A 23,454-nucleotide genomic window follows, 5' to 3' on the forward strand; every position below is an offset into this window, starting at 1 on the left:
TATGAATGAATGGGGAAAGAGGCATAGCTGGCTCCGCTCTGGGCTCCTGAGGGACAGATGGGGTCAAAAAGAGTTGATAAGGATTTGAAGACCGCTGTGCATTGCTCCTGACTGCTGCCACGCTCACAATCACAATCGCTATTTAGGCTCAGCGCCAAGCACAATATCATTAGTTTCATCTAATGATGGACAAGTTACTGAGGAGTTATACTTGATCAGAGTTATTTCCTTCTGTTTCTAAACCACTTCTATTTTTGTGGGAGCGTCACCCATTCCGCTTGGCTGACATTGCGTCTGCACACAAGGAAGATGCTCTATAGTCTGGGTGCTAATGATTCTTAAAATAAATAAATGTGGGTACTAATGGCCCCTGAGACAAACTACTCTTTATGGAAGTAAACTTCCAGACTGACACATCACAGATAATGTTATTGTTACCTACAGTCACACACCTTTCATGCTTCTGACAGGAACATGAATTCATTTAGGATTAAACCTTCCCCTCCTCTCCCAGTAAACAGGAGTTTGGTGAAGCAGTAACTGTTACAGCAGTAGCTTTGGCTGATGCTCAATCTGATTTATTAATTTAATTCAAGTTAGCTGAATAGAGTCGTCAGTTCCAAAAGACAACCCAACAAAGTACCAAGCTCACTGAAACTTTAAAAAAATGTAACGCAATAAGTAACTTCTGGGCACACAACTGCCAGACGTGTTATATCATTCCCGACACAACAACTGGCAGGATTCTACCTGAGACACGGATTGGATGGTGCCAAAGATGATAAGCCTTTGTGTCTTTTGTCACCACATTGGCTCTGTCCTCCGTGTTCCCTCTTCAGCCGAAAATGTTGAGTTGTTTGGTAAGTATTTGGCTCCTGCACAGGGGCACAGCCAGCTCAGCGAGGCGGGGTTACTCCATGTCATTGGAATCTGTGCACAATGAACCCAGACCCCCTCCTCCTCCTCCTGGAGCACCAGCCTGTGAACCCCTCTGTGTATGAGAGCTCTGCTTTAAGTGACCCCCTCCACCCCAACCCCACCCTGCACCCCCCCCCCCCCCCCCCCCCCCCCCCTATCATCCATCTCTACACGCTTTAGGATCCCCTCCCTGCTCACAGGAGCCCTCAGTGCTGTTAAATGGCTCCCTCAAGAAGCAATATAAACACAGTGTGTTCAATTCAAGGCCAGGTCTGACTTGGAATGCGCCGCACCGCAACTCCACGCAGCCCAGTCAGCATCTGCGTCCCCCCCCTCTCTCGCTCTCTCCTTATTTGTCTCTCTTCCCTCCCTCTCCGACACGGCGCGGACGCAATGTGGTTGCCATGGCAGCTGGCGTCTGAGTCAGTACGCGGTCATTCTCCCGGATCGCGGTGCGCGCGGACCGGCCGCTCCACGCAGCTCTCTCCACGGCACCGGCGCGTCACTGAGTATAAACGCGTGTGGGCTCCGTCCCGGGATGGGACTCCTCCACGGCCAGCAGTGAGGCGAGAGGTCCACGGCGCTCACCTGAAGCTCAGCTGGAAGGACGAATAATAACAATAATAATACTAGTAATAGTAATAATAATAAGAAGAAATAGATGGAGGGACTTGAGGCGCACGCAGCCGCTCTCACGCTCCATGTCACCTTCACTCGCGGTCCACGGGGGAGCGCGCTTTGTAAGCTGATTTGACCCGGGGGATGTGAATACCTCTCCGGGATTACGGGGGTGATTTGGGTGAACGACAATGTCCCGCGGCTCGGTCCGGCACTCCCGGCTTTTGTGCGCGCGGCGGCGGACGCACGGTCCTCGGTCTCCTGCGGTCCACCTCCTCTAGCTCCCCGTGCCTCCTCGCTGCCTCGCTCCGGTCACCCACCCGGTGTGGACGGGATAATATGACTCCCTGGCTCCGGACTGACGGCAGCGTCCCTCCGTGTCTCCTGCTCTGCTGCTTGCTGGTCAGCGTCTGCACAGAAGCCTCCAGCCCCGGTGAGTAGAGGCTCATTAGGGTCAATTACATCACAAGTCAGTGATTATCCTTCCTCTTGTGATCATGTCAAGTCATCACTGCGCTGCATCAGCCCCTCATCAGCTTGTTTCCTTATATTAGGCGGAGACTTCGTGCTTCTGAGCATCTTTTCATCACTCACAGCAGTCGTGCGCATTAATTGGCTCGTGTATAAAACAACACAGCGGGGCAGACAGTGACAAAGTGGTAATTGCTCATGTGCAACGTCTTGGGCTCACAATCAGGGAACCCACTGCCACGACAGCCTCTTTGTTTTAGCAGGCATGGATCATTTGTCATTAGAAGTTAAATGCTTCACCTATCCAGGAACTCGCCAGAGGCCAGAGTGCTAATTGGGTCAGAGTGGCTTGATAGGAGTGTGTTAGTGCAAAGACCTGCTGCTTTCCTCTGTCCTACATTCCAGCTCTGTATGGCCCACAGAAAATTTGATTTCAGTAGATAAATAACTCCAATAAATCATTAATTCCTCTAAAGGATGCCTGAGGTAGTCACAGCAGTCACTTGATGCATAAAACTATCCTGCTTGAGTGATGAATGAAAGTATCACTGTGGTCATTGCAAAGTGTCTTGTAATTGACTCATCACAGACAGAGATGTCCTGAATGTGTGTTTGCGTGTTTGAAAGTGTGCATTCTTGTGGTTAATAGTCCATTGCGCCACTCAACTCAAGCACCTGTTCCCACACCCCCACACACTGGCTGATATGGACTGAAAAGCCTCATCTGAGATGCAAAGTGGTGCTCTGATCCAAAAGTGTGCATGAGATCCCTAAATATCCACAGGGGGTTCGCCTGCATGGCTAATGAGTGTTGACACACACATGCTTTCATATGCTAATCTGAAATTCTTCTCTTCTCTTCTCTTCTCTTCTCTTCTCTTCTCTTCTCTTCTCTTCTCTTCTCTTCTCTTCTCTTCTCTTCCCTTCCCATCTGCAGGTGAGAGTGTCTGTAAGTCACCCGCCGCCACTTCTTGTGCAGACTGTCTCAGACGTGGTCCACGGTGCGCCTGGTGTTTCAAAGAGGTAGGGATGACAATCCGTGCACTCCTCAAGCCGAAGCTTCCAGAAATGTGAATATGAAGTGTATGTTTAAGCTCAGTGGCCTGTGACCTTACCGAGGGCGCCGGTCTGTGTGTGAACGTTTCCCCACATTTTTTCTCATGCGGCGGTTAAGAGACAGAGCCACGTTCTCTCCGTGTGTTTAGTCTCAACTTCACACATATCACTGCATCCGCCCATCTGTGGGTCAGTATCTGTCTTTTCTGCCTGCGTGTCAGTCTGCCTCATAAAGAGCCCACCCTGAATCAGACTTAAGAAGTTGTAAAGTCTCCCAGTGCCACCCAACGTACACACACAAACACACACACACACACACATAAACACTAAGAGAAATTACCCCGACTAGACTAGACTGTCAACATGTGTGTATTTACAGACTTCAGGTGCTTTCCAACCCCGTGAATGTTCAGCCTCTGTGACATCATCAGTCACTGGTGTGTGAAGGCTTTCAAAAACATCACCTCCATACATCCCCAGCCTCTCCAAGCTAATTCATGCATTAATAAGCTGAATGCTACAATGCTTGCGAATAATCATGTTCACACATGGCTGTTACTGTACAGTGCTTGGTAAAGAGGCAAAGTGTGTGAGGAAAGTCCCTGGAAGTGAGTCTGAGACTTTTTTTTATTTATTTTTTTTTCGTGTTCGGAACTGTTGGACTGAAAATTATGGCCACAGGGACAACCATGAATAAACAAAAGTCAGTCAAGCTGTGAGGTTCAGATTATGGTCAAGTATTCATCGATAGATTGTATTATGAGTAACATGAATTCAGGACTCAAACGCTTGCTGAACATGTCACAGTCTTTAAATTTAGTCCTGCAAATCAGGTCCATAACAAGTTACTGAATAGTTGTAACAACCATGCTTAATGGCCTACTTTGGATTTACTGAAACTAACTCAACTGTGTTTGTGAGCTTGTTCGACACGCGCTGAAGCGCCAAAGGTCACGAATCCAAAGCTCGAAGGCATGACGCTGTTGTTCTGGGGCAGCTGGTTGTTGAGCTGAATGAGAAAGCGTACCATCCAGTCTCCCTTTCTGCCAGTCCAATATTCCAATTTGGATTTTTTTTTCTCCTTAGTGTTCAGACATACATGTAATCTGGACATGGCTGAGTGAACAGGCAGGCACATGTATGTTCATGAAATCTAGAAACTTCAAAAACTCCCCAAAAGCAATGAAACGGAGCCCTGCCTACGTTGCAGTGTCTCCCAGGAACACACTTGATTTCAAGGACACTTGAACATCACCACATTCCTCCTCATCAGAGATTTGATTACAGTCGGAGTGGTAAAAAAGTGCAGCTGCATAAACCCAAACTACAGTGCTGGTGGAGCTTGTCATAAGCACATGCTGGTCATGAACGTGTCAGAGTTTGTGCCTTTGGTCTGCGGGGTTATGTGGGACAGCGGCACAGTTCACATGACCCACTTCTTTCTGTTCTTAGAGGAGATTATTGTGAAAACAGTTTAAGTCAGGTCAGTGTGGAAATGCTTCTATTGTTTTATATGCTGCATTCCCATCTTACCAACGTGTCTGGAGTTGTTTCTTTGTTATAAATTGCCAAAGTAGCAAAAGATTGTTTGTATATTGAAGAATGGAAATGTGTCCTAACTCTGTCATTATAACTCTGCTTTGACCACCAGGACTTCCTACATGGGGCAGACCTGAGCCAGCGCTGTGACCTGCCAGTCAATTTGCAAAAGAGGGGCTGTGGACCGGAGTTCATGGAGCAGCCCGGCATCACGGTGGAAGTCAACGCCACCGTCAGCAGTACACAAGTATCTCCACAAGACATCAGCGTCACCCTGAGACCAGGTACACTTGTACATGTTTCAGTTGTGTTTATTATTCCGTCGCTCAGCCACAATTCAACGGGTTGATTGTAAAATCATCTTCCTTCGCTTTTAGGTTCAGAGGCCAGTTTCATAGTCGCTGTGAAGCAGCTGGAGCGTTACCCCGTGGATCTTTACTACCTGGTGGATGTGTCGGCATCCATGCAGGAAAACCTGGATCATGTAGGTGTTTAAACACACTGCTGTCATTTAGTCTGCCAATGCTAATGCATTTCACCCACTTTCTCCTGAATAAAGCATTTGGATCATATCCAGGATTTAAATCCTGACACATCACAACTTTTTCATAGCAGGCTCAGTCAGTACACCAAGAAACATGTTCGTTTCCATTGTTTTCAATTGAAAAGTAATTGAAAATAGATACTTAGAACAACCACAGTTTGTGTGAAATCCCGATGCTTAATTAGATTGGAACTGTCTTTATATTTCAGGACGAAAGAGGATAACTATGCGTAATGGACTTTAAACAAAAGCCTTACAAACTAACAAATTCCTCTTTTAATTTCCTTCACTATGTTTTTTTTTTTTTTTTCATTATGTGCATTTGTTTGTGCCGCTGATCCAGCTGAAGACTGTGGGTGTAGCTCTGTCCCTTCGTATGACAGAGCACTCCTCCGATCTCTGGTTGGGTTTCGGCTCGTTTGTGGACAAACCTGTCTCACCTTACATCAGCGTCCATCCTTCGAAGATCAATAACCCCTGCAGGTAAGCGGAAACACCTTTGAACTTCCATTTATCACTGAACATATGTTAAGACATTATTACCTCAGCTCACATTCTGCATCACGCGTCAGGTTTTTCCGCATTTGTACAGAAATGGTCCATTTCCTTTTAACAAATGCCCCTTTGTGTTTCTGCAGTAATCGTATTTCATCTTCTTGTACCTATAGGAAAGTTTACCTTAACCTGGTGTGTTTACAGCAAATACCCATTCGCTTGTTCTGGCAACAATGCCATGACGATGAGCCATTCTGAGTCTATCAAACAGTAACACTACACTATTCTTCTCACCAGCGATTATGAGATCCGCTGTCGGCCGGCACACGGCTTCCACCACGTCCTCAGTATGACTGGAAACATGAGTGAGTTCACACGGGTCATCAAGCGCCAGAGGATCTCTGGAAACATGGACACACCTGAAGGAGGACTGGATGCCATGCTGCAGGCAGCTGTCTGCCAGGTGGGCGTCGACTTCTGTATACTTTCAGATTAAAGAGGCATTTTCAGTTTCAAATTTGGTGGTGAGGTGGAATTGCAGTGAAAAGAGGCATTTATTCTCGGAGGAATGGTGGCAGTCTGACTCAGCAATAAATATTGCGACTGGAATACCACGAAGCAATGACAACATTGTTGGGGTATGGCAGGCAGACACATACACACAGAGACGCGATTGCTACTCTCTGGCTGCTGCGGGGCTGTGAGTCACACCATGCAGGGGGCCCTGAGTAATCGGCATGCAGGGAAACACCATGGTGGTCAACTGCCTATAAATAGACTCTCCATTATGTCAGACCTTCTTATATGCTCACTAAGTCTCTTTAAATACACACATGTGCACACTGTCCCATTTTCTCACGGTGAAAATGATGAATCACAGACAACAGAGGGAGAGAGACTTCTTGGCTGATAACAGATTTTTATTTTTGTGGCTTTTGCTGTAGTCGGGGATTACAGAAAGCGCCGGTCATCATGAAAACTAATATAGTTCAGATGAGTAAAATGTTTGAATGGGCATTTTCTTTGTACCACACGTGTGAATATTAATTTATGTGTCAAGCACGTTTTTCCACATCAGCCTGCACATGCCAGAAACTACTCGATTCAAGTGAGTCAGAATGAAGGAATAATCTCCCAAAAAGACTCAACCACCAACTGTGCCGGTGTTTGATTTTAATGAATTAAACTACATTTTCAAACACGAAGACTGAGTACAATAACGACGCGATTTCCCTATTTGGATTATTTTCAGAAAGCAGTTGGTTGGCGGCCAGAAGCAAAGCGTCTGCTGCTCCTGATGACTGACCAGCCCTCTCACCTCGCCCTCGACAGCCGGCTGGCAGGGATTGTTGTGCCACACGACGGCCTGTGTCACCTGGAGAACAACGTCTACACAGGAAGTACCAGCATGGTGAGTACCAGCAACCCAGAACCTTGGCCAGAGTGATTATTACGGTCTTCAAATCCAACAGTGGTATGCTTTAGTTATATACAGAAACATTTAGATTCCAAATGTATTGTTGTTTGGTTTTTTTTAGGACCACCCAAGTTTGGGTCAATTATCTGATAAACTGCTTGAAAACCACATCTACTCCATCTTTGCTGTAGAGAAGCAGCAGTACCAGTGGTATAAGGTAAACATGACAGAATATACAAACATTGAGCATGCACACGTATGAAAACACCTTTCCTGCTCACATCTGCTTTGTACAAAACTGTATTTTCTTTTCTATTTCCACAATCCTGCCCTATATATAGTGTGTCATTCAGTGTTTCTGACCTCTATTCCCTGATCCAGGATTTGGTGCAGTTGCTTCCTGGCTCTTTCCTGGGAAAGTTAGGACTCTTCCAGGCTCCGAACCTCATCGAGCTGGTGGTGGATGCATACAAGGTACAAAGCAATTATTTACCTGCGCATCTTGTTTTTTTTTCTTCATATATTTTAGGGCCTCATACTGTTGTTTTGCTTGGGCAACATCAACCAGGTTGTCTTTTTGATTTGTTTAATTATGCATGTGGATTAGAACCGCCTCTTCAAAAAGGGCTTAGTAAACAGTGGTATCGTATTCCTGTAAATGCGTTCAGCCTAAATATATCCCAGGAAATTAGATTTGGCTGCAGAGTGTTGAAAAAAAAAAGGAAAGAAAAAAAAGGACAAAGACACTTCTCATCTAGACCTGAAACAGCTTGTATTTTCAGCTACTTTCACATTTTGAAGTTAGGAAAACAAATTTGTTGGATAGTATGTTTGTTGCCGGAGGCTTAATGCAACACACACACACAGATGAGGACTGGGTTGTAAGGAGGTTAAGACCTCATTTGTGTGCGTGATTGTGTGCGTGATTGTGTGCATTGTGCATGTGTTGGTCGAGGAGTTTGTTCAGTTGGCAGCGTTCTGGGGTATAATCTTGCCTCCGGCACAGCGCTCCATTGTGTGCTCCGAGAATCTGCCGAATCCACAGATCTGGTTGCGCGGCCACGCACACACACACACACACACACACACACACACACACACACACACACACACACACACACACACACACACACACACACACACACACACACACACACACACACACACACACACACACACACACACACACACACAAAAGCAGCCCAGCCTGAACAGAAGCTGGCATTATAGCTATCAGATCCGCACGGAAACCATGTGTCCCGATCAGGGACGGACACAAAGATGCTATTTCGGGCCCCTCCTCCTTGTTCCCATAACAGAAAGTACAATACAGGCTTTCTGGCGACATGTGACAAATTTAATTAATCACAGTTCTCTGTTTCAGTTTCTATTTTCCCCCTTCTTGCTTCATTAATTTCTACTCTCACTGACTGCCACTGCTCATTCCTCATCCACACCAAGTATCACAACCCGGTGTTAAACCTGTTGTTCTTTCTGTCCAGAGGTTGCTGTCAGAGGTCGCGGTGTCGGTGTCAGTGGAGGACACAGCTCTCAGCAGGTACTGGGTATCTGTATCTCCTCTGTGTCCTAATGGATCCACTGCGAAGGAGCGGAGCTGCTCAGGGGTGCAGCCGGATCAGACGGTAAACACAAAGGCTCACTTTCACTACACAACAGTGTCACAGAGCACATGATGTATGCACGATTAATACACTACAGTTTAACCGAACCGAATTAAGCCCAGGATTTATAGAGCTTCTGTAGAGCTATAGAGTTCACAGTGCAGCTGTATAGATGCGGCATTGTGCAGAATTTCTTGGTCGTATTGGATTAATTTGACAAATACAAACACGCTGACATACAAGTCGGAGAGGTTTACGTCACAGAGAAGATTTTGTAAATAATCCCTGCTGAGCGGATTACAAGCTGTATTTAACAGAAAAACATTCCCATGTGATTCCATGACCTTCCTGTCCCCAAATCCTTACCGTACCCACTTGGAAAAACATTTACCAACAATCGAGACGTTTATATTTAGAAGTGGGTTTTTAGACATACTCTGTGTGATACCTGTGTCATTATCCAACTAAAGAAAAGCCTTGAATAGCCTTCACCACTGCAGAGAGCACTATGTGATACTCAGCGCCTCTGCACAGAAGCTCCTCTGCCGCAGTCATAACAATTACACAAAAAGCCACTGTCAAAAGATATTCATCTAACAACCCAAAGAGCTGCTATTTTAGTGTTGATTATAACATTTTCAGCACATTCGGACATTTTCTTTCTGTCTATTCATTTAAGAGCCTTTGAGACTTCTTCTTTTGGGGCTCTCAACTCTCACCAAGATATTAAATCACTATAGATGCTGCATTGTACAGAGATAGTGAAGCTAAGCTTTTTAATCCATGAGTGGATTAAAGAAAATTATGGAAAGTACCGGCACTTACCAGAATGGAGATGGCGATCGAGTGAAAAGCTTGACTGTACATTCAAACCTTTGGCATGCACAAGCTCTCCCACATCAATAGGATAATTATTCAAATTAGGCAGCACTTGAAAATCTGCTTCCTTATCGAGCTATTCAGAACCTATTAGAGATTTCTATAATCATGATGTTTTTGGAATGTCATTCCTTTCTAGATTTACAGCTGCAGTTTCGTTGGTGCTTCATTTTCATGTTTCTGAGCATATTAATCACATGTTGATTAATCACATATCAGCGTGTGCTTACAGTGGCAACACTATCGTACAGAGATTAAGTATATATTTAACAAACAAATGAGAAAGTCAAATAATCGATAATGGTGACGATTTAAGTGCCACAGTCCCAGATTTGTTTCTACTGTTTCATGTCTTGTCTTTCTCTGTTTGTCGGGTTTCCTTCTGCCTTGTTAACGTCTCATGTTGCTGTGAACTCCTCTTCCTTAGTTCACAGCACATTTTGTTTAGTCTCTGTCTGATCTCATCTTGTCACATCTGGATCTGAGTCTCCACCTCACCTATAGTGTGTGGATGTGATCCTGCAAGCCTCATGTTGTGCCAACTGTGTTTCTTTATCCCCGTTTCCTTGTGTGTGGATATAAGTCTGCATTAGTTCCCAGACAAAATAGGGAGAATTGTGATGGTTATCTCTTGATTGGGCTTTTAAATAGTCATTTCATGGAGTTCAGTTTGTGAAAGGCTGTGGTCAGTTTTACACTAAGGGATACATTTTCCTGATCTCCGACTCTGTACACAGCACAGTGTGACTGGTGGTATAACGAACACGATCACTAACAACCAATACACCTGCTGCAGGAAAAGTATAGATTAATTCTACTTACTAGGCACGACACCCAAACAGTTTTTAGAGCTCCATTACGGTCAAATGGCTGAACCTGTCCACACATTTATTTATATTTGAGGAAGTTGATTATCTTGCATAATGATTAACATTGTCACCTCCAATTTACTGCAGGTTCACATCATCCATTTATACTTACTATCTTACTGACATTTATAAAATCCATGTCGGACAGTGTCATTTAGACATTTACATTGTTACATTGTCTATTAACCTTTACTTGTCTAAGTGACTTGCGATTCCCATGTGCCTCCCTTTTGAGTTTCTTCGTTCCACTTTGATAATATCAACTGACAGCTGTTGGTTTCATCTGTGCTCGTTTTGACCTTTGCTTGGTTTTATGTTGTTTTGCAGAGTTCTGTTTAGATTACACAAATAGTTAAATCACTTCATAAAGGCCTTATACTCTGAGAACTATACAAGAATCTTGTGGTGTTTTGGGTTTATGGCGGGTCAGTGATGCTCAGTCGTGGGTTTTTTTTTTTTGTCACACAGGCCTACTTTAACATCACAGTGGGCCTGCGATCCTGTCCCGACGATGGTGAAGATGAAGACATAACAGTGATGGTGCGCTCCGTCGGCTACAATGAGTCCACTGTTGTTCGGATCCACTCCAAATGTCGCTGCAGTTGCGGCTCGACCGGACGCTGTCGTGATGACAATCAGTCGCCGTGCACGGCGACGCAGGGCGGCGGCGAGCGGGAGCAGAAGTCGGGCCGCGGCCTGATGAAAGACTCGAGCACACTGGATACACTTGATACAAACTGGGGTTGCAGAGCAGACGGATCTGACGTGGACTGCAGCGGCCGAGGAGTGTGTGAATGTGGGAAATGTCTGTGTGAGCAGAGCAGACTGGGGACAGTTTACGGGACGCACTGTGAGAGAGACGACTTCTCTTGTCCATACGAAGGAGGACTGCTGTGTGGAAGTAAGGAAGATTTGCATTTTTTTTCCAAAGAGCTCTGGCAAGAATATGACTATGAGCACTTTTGATGTACACTCCAATCAATCTGTATTTTCTGTTAAAAAAAAACAACAAAAAAAACAACAAAAAAACAATCCATTTCTCTCCTGTGCCTTCCTTTCAGGTCGAGGTGTGTGCGTGTCAGGGGAGTGTGTGTGCGACGACGGGTGGACAGGCGATAGCTGTGGCTGTCTTGTCTCCACACAGACCTGCCAATCACCGGACGGCTTGCTTTGCAGTGGGCGGGGGAAATGTGTGTGTGGAAAGTGTGTGTGTGACGACCTCCAACACTCCGGAGACGTCTGCGAAAGATGTCCTGCTTGCAAAAGCACCTGTCAATCATACTGGTACTTGTCAGTTCCTGTACAACATAAGTGGAAAGGACATCGCGGCACAATGGACATTTTTTGCTGACATGGTTTGTTTTGTGTGTGTGTGTGTGTGTGTGTGTGTCTTCTTCTCCTTCAGGAAGTGTGTGGAGTGTCACATCTCTCATGGTCTCTCAGAAATAGAAGGGGGACACTGCAATAGCAGCTGTGCGCCGTCGGTAGGCTACAAGGACGACGTATCAGGTACAGCGAATCTGCCAAGGCCCAATTTTACACATTTGCTGTTTTGTGGCTCCTGTGGAACAAAATTCCAGAGTTGTTATTTCTGATGTCTTCCAGGAAACTCAGTCAGGGCTTTTCTGTGCAGTCTGCACGTTCTCCCTGTGCCTCTATAGGTTTACTCTATTGTCAATGTAAATACATCCTTCCTATGTTGATTTGCCTCCAACTTTACTGTAGGTAGAAGTGTGTGGTTTCACATTGCTCAGTATAACACAATGTCAGAGGTTCTCAGATTGCAGGAGGGATAACACCCCCCCCCCCCCCCCCCCCCCACCTCCTACCGCCACCGTCGCCTCCAAACTCTCACATAGCACATGCCTCACCTCATGCCAAGTACTTAGTTTTGATTGAATGCTGGTCGTCTTTTCACATTATGTGGTGATATTGTTAAGAGCCATTGGGATCCGTAGGCAATAAATCAACAGCATAATTCTTCTTGTACTTGTTAGATGCTTTCAGTTTGAAATATCTGTTAAACAGAGATGGCAAAAGTACTTCTTTTTTTTTTTAACTGAGTAGAAACACAGATACTTGTGTAAATGAAACACTCTTGCAAAAGTAAGTCTACATTTTCAACTTTATTAATTAAATTAAAAAACACAGGTTATGAAATATATTTCACATTTTTTTAATTGTATTTTATTGATATATGCTGCCTTTTTAGTGCATCTTGAGCATTTTTCTTGAAGCAGCAGTTAAATGTCATACTTACATAAACACACACGTCATATTTATTTGTATAGTAATTATTCTAGTACAACCGCTTTGTCAACACTATGTTTTGCTTCAGATGGATTATTATTTTTGAATTGGAAACAGGAAGTCTTGGCAACTCTGAATCATCGTCTGCTGAAAGAAGTAATAAGTCAGTTGAGGATGTAAAAAATTTTTACTGCAGCAATGAAATACAAAGACTTTTTTACTTGTGAGTGTTTAAATCTCCTCTATTCTCATCACACCTGTTTAACTAATGGCTTCACACTGAAGATTGATTTGGAAAGTTTTTGTCGTGGGTTGTCTTTCAATCACAAGGTCACAGATTTAATTCCCCACCTCCCCCTGGGACATAATTTGACATGTCCTTGAGCAAGACACTGACTCTGCCTCCCGATCCATATATATGGTTGTGTGTCAGGTTAATTGAATAAATAATCATAAATTCAATTTCACCTGACACATTTGGACTGAATAAAAAAGACACAGTACCAAGAGTAAACAGGCACAGGGAGAACATGCAATTTTTTCCAGAAAGATTCTGCTTATCTACTCTTTACGTTTTGTGTGTGTGTGTGTGCGTGTGTGCGTGTGTGTGTGTGTGTGTGTGTGTGTGTGTGTGTGTGTGTGTGTGTGTGTGTGTGTGTGTGTGTGTGTGTGTGTGTCCTGTCTCACAGCTTTCTCGTTGCGTTTTCAGGACAAGCGGGGGAGATGTGGATCCATTGCATGTACATCAGTAATGACAGCTGTCGCTACAGGTTTCAGACCAGCTCACAGTCGGGTCAGGCTCAGCTTCACATCAGCACAAGACCAGGTATAATGTTCACAAACACACACACACACGGACACTCACTCTCATTTACTCACACACTTTTATTCGAGGTCACTTCCGTTGCTACCATGGCTGCACTACTACACCCTTGTGTATTTGAGTCAGCAAGCCTGCTGTCAGTGTTACAGCTGTATTTTACATTTCCCCTCAGTTCCCTGCTTACTTACTTCATTTTCTCAGCAAAAGACACACACACACACACACACACACACACACACACACACACACACACACACACACACACACACACACACACACACACACACACACACACACACACACACACACACACGCACACACACACACACACACGGTATCCACACATGCCCTCAGTTACACACACACTTTATTGCACATCCAAGTGTTACAGTTCATCCGCGCCCTCCCAATTTTTGGAACAGCACCACTCATTGTGTGTCTCCCCCATCTCCCCCTATCCCCTCGTGCTACCCCAACCCCCCCCCCCCCCACCCGACGGGACACTCTCTTCCTGCTCACGCCCACTCCTCCCGAGTGCAGCGGGAGCCAGGTCTCCATGGTTACCATGTTACAAAATGTCAGAGCACTTCTTTGGGCTCTTTGTGCTGAACGATCGGCCCGTCATCCGCACATGCTCCCCAGCAGATCCACAGCCAGCGAGCTGTTCAGTGCAGTACCTCTGGCACAGCTGCGTCTGACCCAGCTCTTCAAAATAACTCGAAACAATTACTTAACCGCCGCGCTGTAGCGCAGTCCCGAGGTGTTTACTTTTTCCTGAGTACTTCACTTTTCTGCCACTTTCATCATCCACCTTCCCACATTTAAGTAGGGGGATTTACTCCGGACTCAAACACATTCACTTTAAGACATTAGCTTTTCATTTATGCACATTTAGTTCCACATACTTGAGTTTGTAATGCTCAGTATGTTTATTTTGCTGAGAGGGCTGTTTCCTGTGGTTGGTAAACACTATAAGCAACCTCACTGGATTTGTATGAGTCTTCACAACAAAGAGTTTAATAAGTAACTCGTTTCTCTACAGCTTTACTCAGAGGACGTGGTTGTATTTTTGAAGTCAGTAATCAGAGTACTCAGCTGTTTTACTGCTGGAGTAAAAATAGGTATTGGCTAGAATTAATCATGTGGATGTATTTGTGAATGAATGAATGTTTGAAGCAAGAAAATGTAAGTATTACAGAGAGGAAGATGCTGTTGCTTCTGGAGTCTTGCTGGGTTTTTGACAGAAAGGCCTCATAGTTTTTTTAGGGGGGGGGGGGGGGGGGGGGGCAGATGGTCATAATGTTAAGGCTGACTGATTTAGGTTCTTTCTGCATGTATTTCACAGTAAATCTGATCTGTGTCCACAGAGTGTGTCAGCAGCAGTCGGCTGATCGGAACTTTCCTGAGTGTGTGTGCACTGACGGTGCTGTGTGGGCTGGTGGTGGTCGCCGTGTCTCGCCTGCTGCTGCAGAAGCAGGGCTGGTCACCGGGGGGCGCTGCTGAGGACCCGGACTACCACTGCACTGGAAAGGTGAGACTGCAGATGTCAAGAATGCAGTAGGTAGTCATCAGCACAGCAGAGTTTTAATTAAGAGGAGCCTGGGGCACTCAGAAACATCAGGGACCCTGTAATTCTTTAGGTTATTTATGTTAACAAGCACTGTCCGGCTCTGAAACCCAAAGTGAGAAATTTGAGCCTGCTCTAAGAGGTACAGCTGGATTTCACATTTCCTCTGAACTCCCAGCTCGCCATCTACAGTTTCCAGATTTGTGACCTTACAGTGACGAACAGTACCTTTGAGAAGACGAAGAAGATGGAATTTTGTAAATGCGAGGGGGCTGCTCTGAGATATGAGCACTTAAACTGCTTTGCATGGCTTATAAACGTTTCAGCCCCCTTGTTTATTGTTCGTGACACCACTGCACATCATTTTAACGATTAAACAAATTATAGACCAAAAGAAACTGACCCGTGTGAACACCTTATGAAATCCTACATGGCTGCAATCCCCTGCAGGTCGTCCACTTAACATATTACTCTCAGGGGAACTATAATACAAATGGACATAATTGGGAATTTAGCATCAAGCTGTGCCTACTTCCTCAATGAAAGTCTAATGTAACAGATGTTAAATATCCACTGCTGAATGTCTAGTAAAACTTGAAAGAAGTGTCCTGCTAATTTAATTTGCCATTCGCTTTACTGACCACAGACATCTGGATCTGGATATAAACAAGATATGTGCAGGTGAAATCACAATACTGTGAATGCTTAAAGGCTGTAAACATGGAAACAATAACAAAAACAGTGTTTCCATAGTGTGAATCATAGGAGCTATTCTGCTGCCTCGTTTTGTTTTTTATTATTCCGACCTCCAATGAATCCTCTAACTTTACGTGAGTGTTTATTTGAATGTGTCAGTGATAATCCATCGAGTCATTCTTGTGGTTTTTACTCACTGGACTTTTCTCTCCCTCCCCAGGATCTCTCATACATTCCTACAACCAATGAGAAGACAGTCACCTACAGGAGGGACCGTCTACCGGACCGCCCTGTGGAGATGCACATCCAGGTTCCCAAGATGCCCCTCGGAGACCACTGGCAGTGCTAGGCAAAGGGCGAAAGGTCAAGGTGCCAAGGACGGAGGTTGAGCACTGGATTAAAAGCTTCTTTTCCACCTCTCGCCTTCATAAGACTTTGCCTCGCCATGAGTGGACACTCTGACGGTAAATGAATCAATGAAAATCTTCATTGAATTACATTTATCAAGTGAATGAACAAACTCTCATAGACTTGTGTGACTAATAAGGCCAGTACCATGGAAACCATGATGAAACAAAGAGCACAAGTCCTTAACCTCTTCTTCCTCTGTAGCAGCAGGGAGATTCTTCTTCTTCTACAGGGTAAAAGGTGATCATCCCCCAGTTTTATTAGACGCGCAGCATTCATTGCTCTAACGCATCCCTGCATTATTGCGTGCAGGCATGTGTCTTTCTATGTTAGTAGTATCTATTTAAGTTGGGCCTGCGTCTTCAGGACTTCAGGGTGTTCTTGAGATTTTCGAAGCTCAATGTGAAGTAGAGGATTCAGAGTGATCACTGAGTTTAGGAGGGGTACGTGTGTGTGTGTGTGTGTGTGTGTGTGTGTGTGTGTGTGTGTGTGTGTGTGTGTGTGTGTGTGTGTGTGTGTGTGTGTGTGTGTGTGTGTGTGTGTGTTCTTTCTATTTATAGTTTCATAGTGAAAACACTACATGTTATAAGTTCGCGAGACTGACACGTTCAAACTGAACTATCTTCCTGTCTTAGTGTGCCCCCATGTGGCCAGCATGATGTACGACATTTTAACTCAAATTATGCACATTCCTGACCTCAGTTGTACCGCCTCAGGTACCGCCAACGACTTAATATGCCTTTCTTTTTTTTTTCTTCCTTTTTTTAAACTTTGATTACATTTTCAGTAATGTATGGCATTCCCTGTCTTTTCGTGGTTTTAAATGTTTCTTGGTTGCATTATGTTTTTGGTCACCAGTTTGCATTAGTTTTGTGACTTTTTTTCCCTATCATGATCAGTGAGAATATAGTTTCACGTGATTGTTGTTGATCATCTGGTTAGACTTGCACTAGAGCAACTGTTTTGCATCATACTACTGAAAATAGCGGGGTCCCCGGGGCAGGTAAGCTGTAATAGTGAGGAGAGGTGATATGTTGGGCATTAAAAGGTATCTAAATGCATCTGCAGCTACGGTATGTAACAAAATCACTGGAATAATGACGGGCTGGCATTTTAGATGTAAAATGCATCATCAGGCATGTGACAATTCGAGCTCTATTTGAACTATGTTCGCATGCTCCTGTTCACCATCCACATCCATTCATTAGTCTGTCCTCACAAGTTTAAACTCAGAGACTCCTGAGCAAAGGTACGAATCATCTCTCAAAGGTACGAGGTCTGAAACAGGGTTTTACTCTTCACACTCCTGGAAAACTAAACCAGCTCCTCTGATTCCAGAGTGCCAGTTGCATGACATGTGAGACTTCTCCTGCCCTCTCCTTCCTTTTGAACTGTATTTAACAATATTGTTTACAGCAATAGCTGCTCCTCTTTATTGTAAGTTGGGAACACTAATGATTATTTATTATGATTTTATTATATTTCCTTTTTTTTATTTGGTATGTTATTTGTATTGTTTGATGAGAAAGCTACTCGAGGTGAAGGTGGAAGGTACTGTAGGTGGTTTATCTATCTCTAACCACAAGGTTAATTCAGCAATAAGATATTAATCATCTCATTTCACCGGGCATTGAGTTCGGAGTAACAACGGCACTTTCTATGTAATATTGCAGTCAGTTAATGTGACAAATGTGTAGCATGACTGTTTTCATTGCAATAAACATGGGCAAGACTCTTTTTTTTTTTTTAACAGTTTCTTGACTGTGTGAGCTTTTGCTGTATTATAATCTGTCTATCTTCAGAGTTTATCCTCGCTGGGTAAAGGCAGAGTACACCTTGGGCAGGTCACCGGAACGACAGACAATCACAAAAACTCACTATTTCACCAAAAGCCAATTTACAGCCAGCAATTAACCCACAACTTCACACAGAAAGACCCGAACCAGACTGAAGCCAGGTATATTTAAGTGAGGCTGCACTTTGTGGCACCTGTATTTCATTATTATTTGATAATGTGAGAATTTTATTTGGGCTTTATGACCCTCTTTCACTAACACAGGAGAGTTCCTGATGTAGGAACACCAATGTGCCATGGCCAGTGAGTGTATATTGATTAGGTTATTCTATTGTTTTATTGTGCATCTTGAGCTAAAACTGAGAAAATAAACATTTTATAATGCATTTGCATTATAAAAGACCAATTCGCTAAGACACAAGACCAATTCGTCCATAACAATATGACAGAAACCCCGTGAGCTGGATAAACTGAACACTAGGTGGTGATGCACTCTTGGATAAGTGATTCTGAGTGAACTCACAAACTTTTGGAGCCTTCCTTGACTTTTTTTTTTTTCTGAAATTGTTTTCAAATTTAGCCTCCGACTTTTTCTCAACAGTATAAATCATTAGTTAAATATTTAGGAATCTTCATCTGACATAAATATTTTCATAAGTCGTCTCATCAGTCCAGTTGTCTATAACTAGCCACATACTCTTAACATAGTAACGTAATCCTGTACATATTGTGGCTGAAGGAAAACAGGGATTTCAGGTTTGGTTGGGAATAGAAGAGAGATTTTGTAGTTTGTTTGCCTGCATTATTTGACATGTGTCTCTTATATTTTCCAGTAATGTTGTCAAGTAAAACAACGTGGCATTTTTAAGATTGGAATTCACGAAAAAGGTCTTGCATTTTATCACATCAAATTGTATACATGTAGTTATTTAGAATTGGAATGTCCCCCTAAAAGTAATCTGAAACATGATTCCAAGAAAAAGGTTTTTTTTTTTTATATCTGCATTTGTTTTGAAGGGATTTTAAAACAACAGCAAATCATTATAAGTTGAATCAGAACATTAAAAAAAACAAAACATACTCAAGACAAAGAAACAAGATCCTGTTAGAAGCAACTGTCTAAGTGTCTAATATTTCTAAGAGCAGTTCATTCATATGTCATATAATACTCCAAAAAGAAAGAAAACAAACATATTTTCTAAACAGCTTTGTTTAACAAGACTGTGATTAAGTGATTTATTTACCTAAATGCTTTCACTAAATAGTACGAAAGACTTCAATAAAGATGGAAAATAGAAGTGTTCAAAATCGCCCTGTTTTATTAAATCCAGTTAAGGTCAAGATATACATCCATACCGATTTTGACAATCAACCAAAAATGCCTGAGGATAACCATAACCTTAAATATTTTAATGTGATCGTGCCAAGGAAACCCCAGAGATATATACTATATAAGGCTACTTGTAAAAAATAATAATAAAAAAAATCTAAATAAATTAGGGGTATATGACATGTTTTCAAATAACTGACAAATTGTATTTTTATACAAAAGGCTACAAAACAAGAGATGAGGTAAGGAAACAGCGTTCATCCACAACTGAAGATAACCATAAAGTGCCATTTCAGTTTGTAAGTGTCCAAGAAAATATATTCAGGCTGGCATAATGTGCTCAATTGTTCCTGTTTCTACTTTATTCCACTCTCGGACCCTCTAAGCTCTTTGCGCTCTCGCGCACTTGTGGTGCGGGAGACTGGCTCGGACTGCCGGACACGCTATTGTCCGTGTCGCTGTTCCCTTTGCCGAGCCCCGGTTCCCCGCAATCCCCGTCGGCGCTGTGCGTCCTCGCGTGCTTGCTGAGGTGGTCGGAGCGCATGAACCGCTTATGGCAGATCGGGCACTCGAAGCGCTTCTCCCCGGTGTGCGTGCGTATGTGTCGCTGGAGCTCGTCGGAGCGCGTGAAGCGCTTCCCGCAGAACAGCCAGTTGCAGACGAACGGGCGCTCCCCGGTGTGCCAGCGCAGGTGCGCCTTCAGGTGAGAGGTTTTGCCGTAAACCTTGCCACAGCCGGGGATGTGGCAGCTGTGTAAGCCTCTCCTGCGGGGGCTGGTGGCTCCGTGACCGAGGCTCTCAGCCTCCTGGCAGTTGGGACAATCGCACGTCGCTCTACCGGGGTAGCGCCGGGAAGAGGAGCGGGAAGACGCCGGGAGAGAGACAACAGGGGCACCTTTGAGTACAGGTGCGACCATGGCCTTGGACTCGGTGTAGGCTGTCGGACCGGGCGGTCTGAAGCCGTCAAACAGGTGCTGCGCCGAAGGGAGAAGGTGCTGAGAGGCACCGGCGCTGAAGGCGGAGCTGTAGTCATTACTGTAGCTCAGAGGAGAGGTCAACCCGGCTGGACCGGGTGCGTCCACCCAGCCGCTGCCCATGTCCCACCAAGCAGATGAGCCGTTACTGACCTCCCCTCCCGGCTTGAACCACGAATCATACGGGTGCGCGTGCATCCTCGGATATATCCCGGCAATTCCCTCCACCGACGAGGGGAACTTGGTCAGAAACACAGGCCGCTGTGCGTGCGCAGAGTCGGCGACGTTGTTGTCTGAAGGCACCGCGGTCGAGTACATGGCAAAATCATTCCCCAAATGAGAAGTTGCTGCTGTCACCGAGAAAGCGCTCGAGGCCTCTGTCAGTCCCGTGCCGCCGGCCCGGGAGCTGCCAGCGGATATCCCCAGCGACGTAAGACAGGTGCCCATGTTGCCGCTGCCCTGAGCGCTCCTCTTCCACGGGTGAAACCCTTTGATGAGTCCCGGGGCTCCATCGCAGAGAGCAGGTGAGCAAGAAGGACCGGGCTCACCGATTCTGCTGCAGGTGGCAGCCAGCATAGCCAGCGGGGTGCTGCCCAACCGTGGTTCCTCCTGTGGAGAACACCAGATCAATCGCGGTCAGGCTCCAGTCAACTCCGGGTGCGTAAATACGCACGGAGGTATCGTTCTATTCGATCAGTTAAGCCAAATAAAACGTTGGGCTCTGACTTGAAAAATCTTCAAAATCTGATCAGTCTTTCTTTTTTTGACTATGAAGAGAGAAATATACAGATAAACTTCAAATAATTATCATAGATATAACTTTTATGTAAATCCAGCTTTGTCTCGCGTCAGACACGAGCCTCAACTTTTGACTTTCTTCTAAATGTTTTGACAGTTTGGAGGGGGGAAAAAACAACATTGACCATCTTTTCATGATTTTCCCTCCGAAAAATCACAGTCTATATAGATATAAAAGTGAACTCACCCCTAACAATGTGGCAGCCATGGACTGTGCTGAAGTCTTCTGACAAGGTGTGTGAGTGTGCAAGTGATCAATCCGCGTTTCCTCTTTGAATGCTTTACAAGTCAGAGCGCCTCTGTGGCTTTGAAGAGCTGCAAAGGGCCGGATGACCAATCAGAGGCCAGCTCAGACTGTCTCCAAACTTGTGCGCTCGAGGTGGTCATAAATTCAAAATGTCAGGGCCTCACCAGTCACCGCCAAAGACTTAACAAGTAAAAAAAAAAAAAATGTGATCCTTAAGACAAGACATTTATATGATGAAACATTTGCCAAAAGCTGCTCTGAAACACTTTGTATTAAAATCCCAAAAGTGCAAGGAAATGTGTATCCTCGTGTGCGCATATCATGATTTGGTAAGAACCAACATTGAAAACATAACAAAAACCAGTTAACCAACTAACAAACCAACTAACTAACTAACTAACTAACTAAGTAAAAATGGAAAGAAAATAATTTCCATCACCTTCAAAGGGTCAAAAAAAATATTTATGATGTTACTGCTTAGAACGTTTTAAGTGTTTGTTATGGAGGATTCACCCAATGTGATGTCCATGTTACATTGAGAAAATGAAATAGCATTGTTTTTTTATGCTTTGTTGCTTTTAAAAAAAAAAATTTATATGTTCGTGACAATATATAAATACAGACAATCGAGCACTGCAGGCTTTCAAATCAATCAATTGTGTCAACATTAACTTCAATTATCTACTTTATTTCCTAACTTTTCGTGGTGTTTTTAGTATTTATCCAGGACTGACTTACTGATGGCTGAGTGACTCAACCTACTCACTTTATTCACCTGCAGGGGAAAGAGCCAGGCAGGTGATCTGCTCGCTTGTTTTGATTAAAGCACATTTGATAGATTATCTGCTGAGATTAAATTAAAGAAAATCTCTATATATTTTTGGAATAATTCTGAGAGAGATTTGAGGCAGACCCTGGTTCAAAGCACGTCGGAGTGTGTTTGATAAATAGTTTGAGGTTTTACGTGTTTTAAGCATCCTGTCGGGTATAAAGGTGAAGCTGTGAGGCCATGCAGGGGGAAAAGCCTGATGAATGAGAGGCTGGTCAGGTTCGTCCCACCCTGTCCTCTGGGCGTTTCCACTCGGCCCTGGGGGAGGGAAGGGAGGACACTGTCACTGCCTCCACAATTTCATCTTATTCAATACAAAACAAATGTGTTTTTTTTTCCTTCTTCCTTCTTTTTTTTTTTTTTAAACACCTCTTCCTGAGGATTTCACCACTTTATAAATCACTTCAGCTCAAGCTCAAACCCAGAATGTGCACCTTAGTGAGAAGAGAGCTTTTTATTACCTGAACCTGTAAATAGATAATTCTGTCCTTCAATTCAAGGATGGTTTACCAATATGATGGAGCAGGGCATGGAAATAACCCAGACTGATCTCCAGCTTGCTAATTTATGTGCAAAGGCACAGAGGGAGCATTTCATTTGAATTTCAAATTTAATAAAACAGCAGGATTTAATCCATTTCCTTCATTTGTTTGGTATTAACTGCTTCCCTGCCCTTTCTCCTTCTCTCTTGTTCTATGATCAGCCTGAATGAAGTCAGCTGGACACACATAGACAGAAAAGTTAATCACATTCCTCATCCACTCAGACCCTCCCCACACACACCAACCCACCTTTTACACCATGTGATTGATAGTGTGCATAATTATTTTCGGGGATGTTATGGAGATAAATAGTTCATTCAATCAGGGACTTTACATTTCTTATAGTTTATTCCCCCACAATGTTGAGGCAAAGATTTATAGCTAGAATACTTTGGAGGCTATCTTATTCTGAATTTTTGCACATGGAGACGTATACTTTAACTCTCTATGAGGCCAGTGACCGACCACAGTTAGTATTTCTGCATACACCAAATATGTCCTATTATTTTTACTATGTCCTATTACTATTGTCCAATTGTCTCTTTTACTGGAAACTGGACATTATATTTTTGGATAGTATAGGACTCATAAATCCAGAAAGAAATCCAAAAATCAATTTTTAACCAGAAATTAGTAAATGTGCGAGTGAATTGGTGAACATATAAAATTAGACATAAATGTCATATAAATGAAACAACATTTTATTTGAGCCTGAAATTAGAACGAGTTTTCCCAAACATGTTTTAAACAACTCTGCCAATTTACATT

The 23,454-nt window shown here is 43.9% G+C and overlaps 2 protein-coding genes across 2 annotated transcripts; one reads left to right on the plus strand and one right to left on the minus strand.

Annotated features, from left to right (window-relative positions):
- Positions 1-1,874: 1,874 nt before the first annotated feature.
- Positions 1,875-16,293, plus strand: itgb8 (integrin, beta 8). The gene is made up of 16 exons (XM_080516438.1): positions 1,875-1,969; positions 2,945-3,030; positions 4,715-4,886; positions 4,980-5,086; positions 5,490-5,629; positions 5,939-6,104; positions 6,894-7,052; positions 7,180-7,275; positions 7,440-7,532; positions 8,561-8,701; positions 10,897-11,329; positions 11,490-11,712; positions 11,834-11,937; positions 13,388-13,504; positions 14,869-15,032; positions 15,985-16,293. Exons 1-16 carry the CDS (start codon positions 1,876-1,878, stop codon positions 16,111-16,113), a joined length of 2,424 nt encoding a protein of 807 aa, XP_080372564.1. The 5' UTR covers position 1,875; the 3' UTR covers positions 16,114-16,293.
- Positions 16,294-19,268: 2,975 nt separating this feature from the next.
- Positions 19,269-21,333, minus strand: sp8a (sp8 transcription factor a). The gene is made up of 2 exons (XM_080515598.1): positions 21,256-21,333; positions 19,269-20,879 (listed from the first exon to the last, which is right to left on the minus strand). Exons 1-2 carry the CDS (start codon positions 21,274-21,276, stop codon positions 19,659-19,661), a joined length of 1,242 nt encoding a protein of 413 aa, XP_080371724.1. The 5' UTR covers positions 21,277-21,333; the 3' UTR covers positions 19,269-19,658.
- Positions 21,334-23,454: the final 2,121 nt, after the last annotated feature.

Source organism: Blennius ocellaris (genome assembly GCF_963422515.1).
Source record: "Blennius ocellaris genome assembly, chromosome: 20".
Lineage (NCBI taxonomy): Eukaryota > Metazoa > Chordata > Actinopteri > Blenniiformes > Blenniidae > Blennius > Blennius ocellaris.

Coding starts and splice junctions, on each gene's coding strand:
- itgb8 (XM_080516438.1), top strand. CDS start 1,876: ATGACTCCCTGGCTCCGGACTGACGGCAGCGTCCCTCCGTGTCTCCTG. Junction 4,887..4,979: donor CAGCGTCACCCTGAGACCAG/GTACACTTGTAC, acceptor CTTCGCTTTTAG/GTTCAGAGGCCAGTTTCATA. Junction 5,630..5,938: donor AAGATCAATAACCCCTGCAG/GTAAGCGGAAAC, acceptor TCTTCTCACCAG/CGATTATGAGATCCGCTGTC.
- sp8a (XM_080515598.1), bottom strand. CDS start 21,276: ATGGCTGCCACATTGTTAGGG. Junction 20,880..21,255: donor TGGCTGCCACATTGTTAGGG/GTGAGTTCACTT, acceptor TGTTCTCCACAG/GAGGAACCACGGTTGGGCAG.